This window comes from Bolinopsis microptera, chromosome 2, assembly GCF_026151205.1.
Source record: "Bolinopsis microptera isolate Bmic1 chromosome 2, MBARI_Bmic_1.0, whole genome shotgun sequence".
In the NCBI taxonomy this organism is placed as follows: domain Eukaryota; kingdom Metazoa; phylum Ctenophora; class Tentaculata; order Lobata; family Bolinopsidae; genus Bolinopsis; species Bolinopsis microptera.
Window position 1 is genome coordinate 12623399 of NC_087073.1, and position 14841 is coordinate 12638239.

A 14841-nucleotide genomic window follows, 5' to 3' on the forward strand; every position below is an offset into this window, starting at 1 on the left:
TACTATGTACTAGCAAGTAGTAATATTATTAGATGCCATCGTTAAGTAGGCCGTAAGTGGTATCACGCACCTTTTTCGCTTTTAAATGTATATACTATGCATGTACTATGTCATATGTGTTTAATAGCTAATTACTGGGCCGCGCTCAGCCTGTCATTCCGTTTATGAACATGATAGCCCCAGGTAAATAGCTAAGAACTTACATATAATAGTATAAATGTATAATTTTATTTTGATAAAAAAGAATATTCAAACAATATACACATAATATTAGCAATGGCCAATTAGCTGACTATAAGGTCATGGCCTGAACAAACAATTTTATTAAATAGTCAAGTGATGCTAAAGCAGAGCACAAATGTGTAATAAGTTAATAGATTAAAAAAACTGATTCATGTGATGCATTATGCAGAGCACAGGGCAGTATCGAGATAGCCCGACCACTGGTCCGCGGACCACTGTCTGCGGACCGTGGTCCGCGGACCACTGTCTACCAGATCATATTACTGTATAATAACAGTATCCCCTGAATCAAGCAACAGGTGTTTGTGAATAGTTGATTGGTTACCAGATCATATGAATGGTATGTATGGTATCTTGGATGCAATTAGTTACGACTAGCATAATTAATTGTAGCGTAGTAAATTACTGGATCAAACTATTGATTACGATTCAAATGTGGTCTCTCGGATATAATTAGTTACGAATAATATTGATTGCTCAATGAAATAAATGATTACGATTAAAATGTGGTATATAAGTCGTTCGTTTTTGGTGAAGTATTATCAGTTGCTATCATCAACAACAACAACTATTCCAATTCCTGACATGGTACTCTTCTGTCTAATGGACGAAATTAATGGACCCACCGCCTCCCTAGAGAATGCTCGAGACTTCCTATTCCAGAAAAACCTCCTAAAGAGCTCCATGTCCTGTCCTGGGTGTAATGCATCTATGTCCCTGGTTCCCTGCTCGTCCTCGAAGTCTCCAGATGGACTGATATGGCGCTGCTCCCCCTGCAAGAAGTACAAGAATATTAGAACAGACAGCATCCTCTCTGGACAGAAGCTCGCTCTCAAGACCTTCATACAACTGCTGTTCTGTTTGAGTATAAAAGGACTAGCTGGCATTGCGGTATCACAGATGACTGGACTTTCTGAAAACGCGGTGTCTGACTGGAAGATATTCATCCACACTCGAATCGCTGATTGGCTGCTTGCAAACCCTTGTCCTCTTGGTGGTCCTGGAGTAATTGTCGAATTAGACGAAGCTAAGTTCGGAAAGAGAAAATACAACAAAGGTGGATACAGAGAGGGTATGTGGGTACTTGGTGGAGTTGACCGAAACACAGGACAATGCTTCCTCCTCCCTTGTCCGAACAACAAACGTGGAGCAACTACTCTCCTCCCTCTCATCCGGCGGTGGATTCTTCCTGGGTCTATCATCTACACAGACGAGTGGGGAGCTTACAACACGCTAACAGCGGAGGGGTACACGCATGGTACAGTCAACCACACATACATGTTCAGGGATCCCTTAACAGGAATTCACACCAACACGCAGGAAGGCCTCTGGTATCACGTCAAGAAGTCGGTATTAGGGACTAGAAACATTGATTGATTTCATGTTTAAGCGTCGGTTTAATGCCACAGGAGGACCAGATCAGATTGTAAATTGTTTCAATGCTTACATTTCCGTTTTGACTGTGTGAAGATAATTTATTGTATTCGTATTTAACAAGTTTGTTTTCAATAAATGAATAGTAGTTATTAGATTTTAATAATAAGTTTAACTAAACATACAAGTAATTTACTAATATATACATTTTATAAAAATCGGTCAATTTACTAATTTACTAAAATCGGTCAGGTAGGAACTTCTTGTCTGCTCTCAACTGTTGTGCAGCCCGGCCGTATTCTCTTTCTTCTTCGGAGAGGCAAAGTTTGCACTCGGAGGACAGCTTGGCTGTATCTGCGAACTGTTGTTGTAGGTAGTAGTAGTGGGATGGGTCAATGATCTTCATCTCCGCCATATAGCGCCACTTATATAGAGTTGATCGTGCCATACCAACTTTTGCGACAGCCTTTCTGACGGATGTGCCCGAGTAAACATCCTCCACTATGATAGGGTATTTTTCGTGAATAAGTGCGTCTGCTTGTGTTCGCCGTCTGCTCCGAATGGGTCCTACTCTGCTTGTAGAAGGGAGGTGATCAACTGCAACTGGAGGACTAGGCTGCAATACATCGGCTGGAGGTGATGGGAGCAGGGATGTTTGTGATCCTTGCTGTGTAGTTGGGCTAGTGAAGGGTTCAGCGTTGTCTCTATCTATCGTGTCTTGAGGAGTTGGTGGAATGGAGTCCGGGAGTTGATGCTCAGGACAAAGCTTTGTTATCTTTTTTGTAGTAGAATGTAGGATCCCATCGAGGACTGAAGATTCCCGGTGGACATTCATAACAACGCAGTTGTTACATTTGGAGCGGACACGAGGAGCATGAGCAGAGGAGTTAGCAAGACCTCCGGCATCAGAAGATGCTACAGGGTCATGAGCAGCGCATGATATACCAGCATGCCTCTTGTTGCAGAAAACGCAGAAGCTTGGGTTGGCTCTGGAGACGATGAGGGTTTTACCAGCTTGAGTCCACTTGTCGAGAGGTGAGATAGGTTTGCAGATAGGGTCGCAGGGTAGGGCTGAGTTCATCCGTTTCGTTTTCTCTGAGACCATAGTTGTAGTTGTTCAAGAAGGAGTTGATGATAGAAATGATTGATGCAGTCTGATAATAGTTATTCTTTATATATTGCACGATGTGAACTGATCTCGTAAGGTTGCTTAATCGTTTAATAAGCCTTGACACCACCGCTGATTGGAATTCGCGTGCGATGATGTGAACCCTGCTTGACTCAGGGGATGATGTGAACCCTGCTTGACTCAGGGGATGATGTGAACCCTGCTTGATTCAGGGGATACTGTTATTATACAGTAATATGACAGTGGTCCGCGGACCACGGTCCGCAGACAGTGGTCCGCGGACCACTGGTCCGCGGACCGTGGTCCGCGGACCAGTGGTCGGGCTATCTCGATACTGCCGAGCACAGATATTTTTTTAAAATTTTGATTGACGATGTCAACCCATCGAGATCGTTGCTCTGCGAAGAATGCTAGTTCATAGAAGCAAGAATGCTAGTTCATAGTTTGAAGCGGCGAAGTCCTCCAAAATTTTATTATAATCTCACGGATATTAGTAAAATAATTGCAAATTGAGAATATGTAACTGACCTTTTCTGCAAAAAGCGTAGTCACCGTATTTAGGATGACTAGGCATCGCTTTTTTGTTGAGATTACATAATTTTTTAGTGTTGCTATGTTCAAAGGAGAGACAGAGAGGTAGAGTGTCACATCTGTTAGCACATTTACAAGGACATTGACAAATGATACTCACATTAGGCATTCATTATTGCATCTAAATTATTTCACTTGCATTAGGCTTAGAAATTTATTCTCTGGTCAACAGATTTCAAATGTTTAATTAATTTGTAGTATGACAGTAAGGTATATAAGAAGTTATTTAATTTTGCTTGGGCTATTATATTGACTAGGTATTGAGGTTTAATGATGATATGGAATTTGAATTCTATATAAATTTACACTATGTGGTTGGGGCATTTTGCATAGTAAATATGGTTACTACTCATATATATCATATTATTTGATTGGTATTCGATTTCTGATTATTTCTCTAGGAATATGATTATTATATCTCAATTTGGCTTTAGGTAGGGTGCCCCGCTAAAAGAACTGGATTCTTCCAGGAAGCATCCCGTGCACAGAGCTTGGTCTACATATATATTAAATTATTAACCATTCATTCTGTATGTGCACGAAAATTTATTTCAATCAAAAACATTCCTCTTTCAAACCAATCGCCATCCTACTTCCCAGTTCAGTACCCCAACCTAGAATATCCCCGATTTCTAGTGAGTATCCTACAGGGCAAACGTCTGAAATTTTAAAATATCTATAAATCATTCACAAAGCTGGAAGGTCAGGGATAATCTTAGAGACAGTGGCAAAACGTACCTGTGTGCCGCCCCCTGCTAAAGTTTTTGTTGCCTCCCCCCCCCTTAAATTTGAAATTTTTCTTATGTCCTAATTTTAGAGAATATGTTAGTAAAATCTGAATACGTTAGTAAAATCTGAAAAAGTGTGTTGACTAGAGCAAAACGTGCAATTTTGCTAACTTACTTATTTAAATTTTTAAAATTGTCCCACATTCAACTATTTGCCGCCCCCCCCCCCCCTTGCCCACAGCGGGAGTAGCGAGGAGTGATCATTTCGCCACTGCTTAGAGATCATGTTCACTTAATTTACAGCTATGATATACATTGATCATTGTTAATGATAGCACGTGCCATCGAGAAGAAAGCGGCGCACGCTATACTTTGAAGAAATTTAGATGAGTAACATCCGTCAATGATATACAGAGTTGTCATCATGTGAACTCTACCCTAAATCTAGCCCATCACTAATCGGTGACAGCTCAAGGCCGAGCTGAACTCAATATACTTATAGTTATAGATCAAGTATAAAGAGTTGCGTTAAAATTTTACCTTTGGTGTCGACAGGCGCTGATATTTTGAGGAAAACCAGCAGAGTGACTTCATTGATGAATAAGAATAGCATCCTGTGAAGATGAGATCAGATTGTTATTATCTGAACAACAGCCTGTGACTAAACATAACATAAGACATGGCTACCTAATTGTTTCAAGTGAAGAACTGTCATTTACTATTGAATTGATAAAATATTGATATCAGTGGTCGACCGGGGCCCCAGCCAAAATCACAACCCCCGGCCCTTCCCGGCCCGGGCCAAAATTTGGCAAATCGCCGGGGGTAAACCTTGTATCACGTGGTGACCCCCACTGTCGCTTCACTGTAGAGTTTCGACTATACAGGGGGAGCTGCGCACTCGTGCGTGGCGGGTCACACAACGTATGACAAGGTAAACCCCGGCCCGGCCAATAAATTTAACCCCGGCCCCGGCCAAAAACCATGCATTTGCCGGGGGCACAGCCGGGGATTTCATGAATGATTTTGGCACATTTTTGAAAAAAAACAAACACAATTTAATGGTAATTATGAGATTTCAAAGTTGAAAAATTTATTGTCTACGTTGAGTACGTTTAAATATAGAAAATACAACATACGGCTTAAATAAGACTACGGCTAGTAACATAAAAACTGTGGTTCTTCCTTGAAGTATGATCAGACTTTTCAGTTAATCGTGCTGAGAAATTTGCGATAAAACATACGTAGAAACTAGAAAGTATAAATACTGCACTGCAGCTAAAACTACGGCTCAACGTAAACTACAGAGCCTAACATTTATGGTAAATTTTTGTGAACCGAGCCATATTTGGATGTGGGATTACTTTAAAATCCCTAGGTCCAGATAAAGTAGAAGCTGAGGGTTATCCTCAGTTCCGAGTTGAGGATTAGAAATTAAGTATGGATCTCAGGATAATGAGGATTATCCTGAGTTGGTTCACAGCACGAAGTTGCGGTTTAATCCTCAAGTCGGTGAGGATAAGCTGCACCTTGAGTTTAATCCTTCCCAATTGCATCACACCAGCCTAAATTATTATCAAATTCATGTTTCAATTTCTGACTTCAGTTTGGTAAATTCCCCCCAGCCCCGGCAAAATGGAAGATTTCCCGGCCCCGGCCAATTCTCAGTGGTCAGCCCCGGCCCCGGCTATATTGGGGAGAATCAGAATCCTGTCCCCGGTTGACCACTGATTGATATGTTCATCCGTTCGATCACATAATACTGAAAAAATAAACTCATAAATCCTGTAAAATTCGTACACAGAGACCGTCAGAATCCTAAAATAACCTTGGCATATACTACACGTCAGTTATTTACACAAGACAGCCAACCAAAGACGTTTCTACTAAATCAATGACCAACCAATGATGATCTGTCGTTTCATTCACAAGGTACTCACGTGCTCAGTCTACAGCCATTGAACAATTTCAAATTCAGCTAATGGTGACAAGTCCCCATTACATTCATCTTAGCCTGATAGTTTCACTGCCTCCTAATTTATCCCTCTTCAATGTTGACGCGTCACGCCAGAATCCTAAAACAGTATTAAACCTGTTTTAGACCGTATTTCATCTCTGCCTGCAAACTTCCAAACACTTATTCGAGAAGAATGTACATTGCACATGAATTTCTGAGATTCACTGTACATTTACAATTGTAAATTGTAAATATCCAGTTATTTGCCACGATTTGTCGGGTATATCTCTAATAAATTAGGAGATCATGATAGATGTCTGTACTGCTTAGATCACTCCAAGATTTCATAGCAGGACATAGTGACTCCGGATTGAACACAGGATACCATATTAATTAATACATTTAAAATACTGAACTCTACGAAAATAGGCCTTTAACTCTTTCTCCAAGCTGGGAACCGTCATTTATGTTTACGAAATTTGCAAAATATACTAGTATCTGATCCAGTATTACTCTTGCTTCATTCTCTTACTTCATTCTCTACACCATTCTGCCCTCCTCTAAATAAGCGAGTCTACAATCACCATTTGCGATCACCATAGACATCTTGGATGAAGATCTGCTTGACGAGGTATCCAGATTTCTCACTGAGTGTAAAGAATCTGGTAAGTTTAACCAGATGAATGGAAGGTCAGTCCTCAAATACGGCGAAAGCTACACCTATTCTGGAGACTCAAATCCCACGTCCTCACCAGCCATCCCACCAGTATTATCAGTGGCCATTGATAGAGTCACTTTTCAGTGTAAGCTCACCCACAAGCCTAACTCTGTGCTCCAAACTACTTCCCTCCAAGTGGTACAGAGGAAAGTATGTTACCCTTTTACTGTGATGACGAGCCAGAGATTCTTGCTGGCTCTGATATAGCAACAATTTCCATAGGAGAAGTTAGAAAAATAAGTTTTATGCCCATCCTTGAAGGACAATCACCTACAAAAAATACGTATTTATTTATTTATTAAAAAAAATATTTTTTAATAATAATAAACAGAGGACCCATGTAGCCGGTGGGCCCGACATGATACGACATATCTCGACACGTCGGGGTTTGTCGGGGTTTGTCGGGGTTTATTTTCTTTTTTCGAGCCTGGAGGTCATGACCTCCTTTGGCAAAAATTTTTACTAGGATTTTACCCCCCAAAACTATTGAAAATTTATAAGCATTGAAATTTTAACAGTAATTCCAAGGTTTGTTTAAAAAGTTCTCATGTAATTGCACCTGTATTACGATTACTTAATATTCATGACCCTTATTTCCTATTCTAAACTGGTTAAGGATGTATAAAGAAAGGTCCCCCAAAGTGAGAACTACTCCTATTCCCCCACTTCCGTTTTGGTGGTTTTAAAGCTCTTATTTTCTAAGAATTTATTTCTAAAAACGGATTTGTTAGTCCAGGGGGGTTTATCAAACGCGGGTTAGGAAATCTCCTCTACAACCCCGCAGTTTAATTACTCTGTAAATTGATTCGAATCTCTTAACTTAAGAATCAGTTTTAGGGGGGGGGGGGGGGGGGGGGGGGGGGGGGGGGGGGGGGGGGGGACATGTTAATGTTCCCGACCTTTCTTTTTTTAAAAAGACAAAGATTGGGACATTTGGGAAAAGGGGGAATTTGGGGAACAGCTTTTGGAGACATTGGAGAAATTGGGGACTTTGGGGGGCTGGAGAAACGCTTTGGGCTTGGGGGAAAGAGCTTGGAGATTGGGGTTGGGCTAAAAAGGTTTAGGGGGCATAGGGAAAATTGGAAAAGCGGGAGTCCCCCCCCCCCCCCCCCCCCCCTCCCCCCCCCCCCCCCCCCCCCCCCCCCCCCCCCCCCCCCTCCCCCCCCCCCCCCCCCCCCCTCCCTCCCCCCCCCCCCCCCCCCCCCCCCTCCCCCCCCCCCTCCCCCCCCCTCCCCCCCCCCCCCCCCCCTCCCCCCCCCTCCTCCCCCCCCCCCCCCCCCCCCACCCCCCTCCCCCCCCCCCCCCCCCCCCCCCCTCCCCCCCCCCCCCCCCCCTCCCCCCCCCCCCCCCCTCCCCCCCCCCCCCCCCCCCCCCCCTCCCCCCCTCCCCCCCCCCCCCCCCCCCCCCCCCCCCCCCCCCCCCCCCCCCCCCCCCCCCCCCCCCCCCCCCCCCCCCCCCCCCCCCCCCCCCCCCCCCCCCCCCCCCTCTCCCCCCCCCCCCCCCCCCCCCCCCCCCCCCCCCCCCCTCCCCCCCCCCCCCCCCCACCCCCCCCCCCCCCCCCCTTCCTCCTCCCCTCCTCCTCCTCCTCCTCCCCTTTCTTCTCCTCCCCTACTTACCCCCCCTTTCCCCCCCCCTGGGGGGTTTTGGCCTCCTCCCTGGGCCCCCCCCCCCCCCCCCCCCCCCCCCCCCCCCCCCCCCCCCCCCCCCCCCCTCCCCCCCTCCCCCTCCCCCTGATTCTCCTGGTCTCTCCTCCGACTTCTCCCGAGCCCCCTTTTCAGCCTCCTCCTGATCCTCTTTGAGTTCCTCCTGAGTCCCCCCTCCTAGGTCCCCTCCTTCCCCCCTCAACCTTTCTCCTCTCCTCCCCCTCCTCCCTCCAGCTCCTCCTCAGTACCTCCCCAGCCCTCCTCCCCGCCCTCCCCCAGACCCCCAGTCCCCTTTCTCCCTTCCCAGTCCTCCTCCCCCTAGTTCCCCCAAAATCCCCCCCCTCCTTATTCCTCCTCCCCTCTCCTCAGTTTCCGGTCCCCCTCCTGAGCGTTCCTCCTCCGATCTTCCCCTGGGTCCCCCTCCCCAGTCCCCCTCCTCAGCCATCCCCCAAGTCCTCCCCAGTCCCCCCCTCCCCTTCGTCCCCTCCCCTGGGTCCTCTTCCTCTCTTCATCCTCTCCTCTTTCCCCTCGTCTCCCCCCTCCTTCTCGTCAGTCCTCCTCCTCAGCTTCCCCCAGTCCCCTCCCCTCCTCCTATCGCCTCCTCCCCCTAGTTTCCCCAGTCCCCTTCCTTCCTCCAAGGCCTCCCGAGTTTTCCCCTCTTTCCCCGGTCTCCTCCTGGGGGGGGGCCTCCTCCTCCTAGCCTACCTTTCCTTCCCGTCCTTTCCCCCTTTCCTTCTCCTCCTCCCTCCCGTACCCCTCAGTCTTTTTCCTCGCCTCCCCCCTCAGCCATCCCCCTCAGTACTCCTAGTCCTCCTCCTTTTCAGCCCCTCAGTCCCCTTCTTAGTTTCCTCCCCCCTTCCTAAGTCCCCTCCTGGGCCCTTTTCCCCTAGGCCTCCCGATCCTCCTTTTCCTCCTCAGTCCACCCCCTCCTCAGTCTCTTCCTCTCCTCCCCCTCCCCCCGGTCCCCTCCCCTCTCCTCCCTTCACACCTCCTAGCCCTCCTCCTCAGCCATCCCCTCAGTCCTCCCAGTCCCAATCCTCCTCCTCAGTCCTCCTCCCGGGTTTCTCCTCTTACCTCCCCGTCCCCGTTCCGTCCCTCCCCAGCCCCCTCCTTTTTCCTTTTCGTAGTTTCTTCTCCCCATTTCCCCAGTCCCCTCCCCCTCTATTTAGTCCCCCTCCTCCCCAGTTCCCTTTATCCTCTCTTTTCAGTTCCCGAGTCCTCCGGGGTTCCCCCTTTTCTCCCGATCCCCCGGGGCTAAACCCCAATTTTTTCTCCTTTTCCCCATCTTTTCTCCTCCTCCTCCCCCAGCATCCCCCTATATCCCCCTCACCCCCCCAATCTCCCCCCCTTTTCACCCCTTAACCCCACCTTTCCAACCCCCCCCCCCTACCCCCCCCCCTCCCCACCCCCCCCCTCCCCCAGCCTCCCCCCCCAAACTCTCACCATTTCCCCACCCCTCACACCCCAACCCCCCCTACCCCCCACCACACCCCCAGTTCCTTTCCCCCTTCCTTCCCCCCCCCTCCCGGTTCCTTCCCCTTACTCCCCCCCCCCTAGCTCCCGGGCCCCCCATCCCCCTCCCCCCCCCCCATTTCCCTTTCCCCCTCCTTATCACCCCCCTCGCCTTTCTCAGCCATCCTCCCGCCACCTCCTCCCCCATCCTCTCACCCCTCCCCCACCCCCCTCGCCTTCCCAGATCCTAGTCCCCCTCCCTTTTGTTCCTCAGCCCTTTCCCGGTCCCCTCCTGGGGCCCCTTTCTTTGGTCCCCCTCCTGGGTACCTTTTGTCCCCCCCCTTCCCCCTGTTTCTTTGCCCCCCTCCCCCTGGTCCTCTCCCGGGGGCCCCCCCCCAGTTTCTCCCCTTTTTCCCTTTTCCCCTCATCCTCCCCCCTCCCTCCTCCTCCTCCCAGTATTCCCAAGGGCATCCCCCTCCCTCCCCCTCCCCTCCCCCTCTCCTAGTTTTTGGTCCCCCCGGTTACCCCCCCCCCCGAGTCCCCCTCCTCACCCCCTCAGCTCCCCTTCTAATATAATTTTGTCCCAATTTTTAAAAAAGCGCCCTGTTCGTTCCAATTTTGTGTGTTCCAAAGTCCCAATGTCTCGGCTTTTTTTCTGCCCCTTTTTTTTCCCAAAAAAAACCCCCCCGGGTTGGGAAATTGGGGTTGTCACCCCCCCCTTTTGAAATTCATTGACCTGAAAGCTTTTTGATATGACCCCAAAAAAAATTTTATAAAACTAGAGGGATGTGGAGTGAGGGAGTTGCAAATAACCTCATTAAAAGCTACTCAACAAACAGGCAACAATACACCGAAGTTGTAGGAGAAAAATCAGATACCCTATCTATTCAATTTGGTGTCCCACAGGGTTCAATTCTTGGACCTCTCCTATTTCTTCTTTATATGAACGACATCACAAACATTTCTAAACTAGGATCATTTGTTACCTTTGCTGATGATACCAATATATTTGTTGTCGGCAAAACAAAACGTGAGGCATATGAACGAGGAAATGAGCTTTTGTCATCATTACAGTCTTATTTAATGAGAGCAAATAAGTTACATATAAACATGTCCAAGTGCTGCTACATACACTTCAAACCCACCATGGCAGGTTCTAAGTCAGAGATTTTATCACACCCTGAAGTTGCACTAACTATAGACAACTTTCCAATAAAAAAAGGTTCATCCGCAAAATTTCTGGGTGTTATAATTGACGAGAACCTATCATGGGAAGATCACATCAAAGCACTTAAGCGAACTCTAAATCATTCCACATCCACTTTATGTAGACTTTGCTGCTCCCTTCCATAATTTCTACACCAACAATTATAGTATACCCTGTTCGAATCACATCTTTCCTACTGTATATCTGTATGGGGTGGGGCAGCGAAACAACGTATAAGCTCATTATTTACTGCTCAGAAGTACTGTCTCATCTGAGTACTATTTGGTGACAGGCTAGGCTGGCGTACCTTGATAAGTTTAAGATTTGTGCACGTACTAGGCCTATAGGACACCAGAAACTTGACCAAAAATTTTTCATAAAAGAGCACACCAAACCGATATTTAAGCATAATAATATTCTAGCTATACAAAATCTCTATACATACCACAGTTACCTTGAGCTTTACAAGATAATGAAATTCCGTGCTTCAATATCCCTACATGAGGGTTATACATGTTCCTCGAGGAAACCCTGCTTTCTAATCTGTCAGGCAGACCCACCTGACAATCACAACACTAGATCAAACAAAATTTTAACATTTTAACCCCAAAATTCAGAATGACTGACTTTACTACTAGTGTAATGTGCTTGCGAGTTGCGAGGTAAGCTAAAACGTGCGCTATTAACGAATCAACGTAATCACGTTCTGCTTGATTGGACCGTCAAAGATTTTGACTGCGCAAATCTTATTACCCAAACATTATAACTGGCTGGTCACACACATCTCAATTAAAATTACCCTAGGCTACTGTTTTCCAAGTCTTGTCCTGTGAGTAAAGTATGAGTGAGAAAGTTTTAATAAAATTATTGTATATTTACTTTTGAATTTTAAAAATCTAAAATAAAGTTTAAAGAAATTTTTAATTAGCACTGTATAGTTTAAGATATTTATAGCTTATTAGAACCATTGATACAAAGGCCATAATCTTTCGCCAGCTCTCCAATATTCACCTTGAAGCTGTATTTTATATCCTTGAACTACACAATATAAACTAAAGCATGTTTTAGTGTAGACTTTTTGTCACAACTAGACTGCAACTTATACAACTATAAACAGAACCCCTAATGTCTGCTAACAATTTTTCTTCTAGTCCTAATCTGAGCCTTGTCTCTATAAACTTAACTGAACTAGCGTTTCGGTGTGTGCAAAAGCTTCCAGGCATGCGCATTCCTTGCCCCGTTAGTTACCTGTCCTTCCAAAACCAAACTAGCAGTCAAGGACAAAAAGTCATACACCAAATGCAATGGGCATTATATTTTATGAATTGTTTTACATCTTTTTATTCTGTAAAAATGTGCTAAAATTAAATTTCTTGTTTCATTGAATTTCTTGTTTCATTGATTAATTTTGCGATTAAATAATATTAATCTTACACCATTCTAGAGGCAAACATCATATTATACGATATAGAGGCAAAAAAAGTTGCATTCAAATTAAAAAATGGTTGGTTCTATCACAAATTTCAGTCGAGATGGTGGTGCAGGTGTCAGCAAAATGGTAATAACAAAGAGTAATAAACAGTCTGGTTTCATCATACCGATGTATCAATGAAACAATAAGTTTTCAATGAAACAATAAGTTTTATTTTACATTCCTTTAATCATAATTATAGAATATTGAGCTTAAACCACGAATTAGTTAACTAGAAGTAAACTTGGGGAAATATTCTTTGGTGATTGTAATTATTTTAAGAACTTTATTTGGTTGTTAGTATTTTTATTATGGCAAGTGGTTGAATTTAGTGAGACAATGTCAGTTTCTCTATTGCCTTAGAAAACTTTCTACAGTTTTGCAATAGGCAATGCTGAATGGCAGGAACGAGGGACCAAAACGCTTGGGGCTAATAATGGCCCATGCTTAACTTGGGGCTAACAATGGCCCATATCTACTGGTACCACTATTGCAAACACAGCAGTAAAGCACGATCAATAATAAATCAAAAGATAGGTATTTTAGAGTTCTGATGAAAACGAAGCCAAATAAATTTCTATGCGCTCATTATATCACCTTAGGATTCAGATGCAACATATTTCTGTAATTTAGTATATTGCGTTAACTAAGGACGAATAGGACCGTCATGACTTTGCAACGTGGCTCTGGACGGGATAATACTCAATGTGATCTTTTGCATTTTGCAGTGAGGTGGTGGGATAAAGAGAAAACACATCATATTACAAATGTTTTGACTGGGCTTGCTTAAGAGTTGAAGACTGAGAGCTCATAAAACCATACTCAATGCGAATGAGTGGTAAAGCTTCTAGAATTTTCTATCACTAAACAGAGCGACCAGTAATGGCATCATCTCATCCTGCTCGCTGCGTCTTTGGTATAAGTTCTCAAAGTGATCACATGACTGAACTAAGCCTGTTAAAGCAAAGTATTAGCCCGCCAGCCAATTGTTTTCCAGGACTCTAAATTTCTGGGCCATGTGATGAATCGTGTCACACAACAGCTAACGCAAACCACAAGATCCTGCTTGGACTGCTTGCTCAGACCTAGCTAGTTTACCTGAATAATTCATTGGAATTGCTATTCGTGCATTCTATATGCTTCAGACTGAGCGGTCTGACAAGCAGTGTAACTCATTGTCCTGGTAGCCCTGTCCCTCAAAATACAGAAGAACAGCGATCAAGGGAGTCTTTGGAGGAGTTTTAATTGAAATTATGATAATTTGGATAATTTGGGGCGTCGAGAATATCTCAAGCCGAACTGCCAAAGGTTAAACGGTTTGTCCGTGTTATTGGCCTTTATTATGGCTCATTGGCCGTTATTGGCTTCAAACTGCTGTGCAGGACATTCAAGTCAGTCAAAAACTGTTAGAAGAATACCCTTCTAAGGACATGGTGTTGCTATGTTCAAAGGAGAGACAGAGAGGTAGAGTGTCACATCTGTTAGCACATTCCTCTCTCAAACCAATCGCCATCCTACTTCCCAGTTCAGTACACCAGCCTAGAATATCCTCGATTTCTAGTGAGTATCCTACAGGGCAACTGTCTGAAATCTCTGAAAAAGTGTGTTACTAGAGCAAAACGTGCAATTTTGCTAGTACTTATTTAAATATTCAAAATTGTCCCACATTCAACGATTTCGGCCCCCTCCCCTCCCGCACAGCAGCGGTAGCGAGGAGTGACTTTTCTCTGCCTTACTGTACGATATCAGTTAAGCTTTCAGGGTTTTATTGATTCTCGACTGAAAACTGTCGATTTGTTTGTAACCCTTTCTGATTGAATAACTTATTCTGAACGTCAGCAAGCTCTTCAAAGAGGTTTTGGCCCCTGACTTAAGCAAATAGACCTCCAAACAGCCACTTTTCAATAACTTAACACAGTCCAAAGAACAGTTTTTTTAAACAATCTTGAACAGAAACTCTGAAATTTTCTTATTGGTTCTTCCATCCTTCTCAATCTCAATCAGATTAGCCAAAAGCTCAACTTGCTAAGATCTATTCTCCTTAGCTTATGTACAGTTGATAAAAAAAGCTTCTAGCGTTTCCTGTATTTTGGTTGCCATAAGGCTCAGGTTCTAGATTATTATCCAAGGAACCACTGTACCAAACCCAAGGATCAGGGAGTGCAAGTGCCTGGCCTGGTTATCTGAACTAAGAAACGCAAAGGTCTAAAATGTTAGAGCTGGTTATGGTTCCAATTTTACTAGTAATTTTGGGTAATTTAAGGTAAACCTCAAACTTTGGCACGATATCTCAGGAACTTAAGATTGGATTTTGATTCGGTTTATTCT

At 45.1% G+C, this 14841-nt stretch overlaps 1 protein-coding gene across 1 annotated transcript; it reads left to right on the forward strand.

Annotated features, from left to right (window-relative positions):
- The first annotated feature begins 747 nt into the window (after positions 1-747).
- On the forward strand, positions 748-1620 carry LOC134826803 (uncharacterized). Its single transcript, XM_063839301.1, has one exon. The coding sequence runs from the start codon at positions 748-750 to the stop codon at positions 1618-1620; it is 873 nt and encodes a 290-aa protein (XP_063695371.1).
- The last annotated feature ends 13221 nt before the right edge of the window (positions 1621-14841 follow it).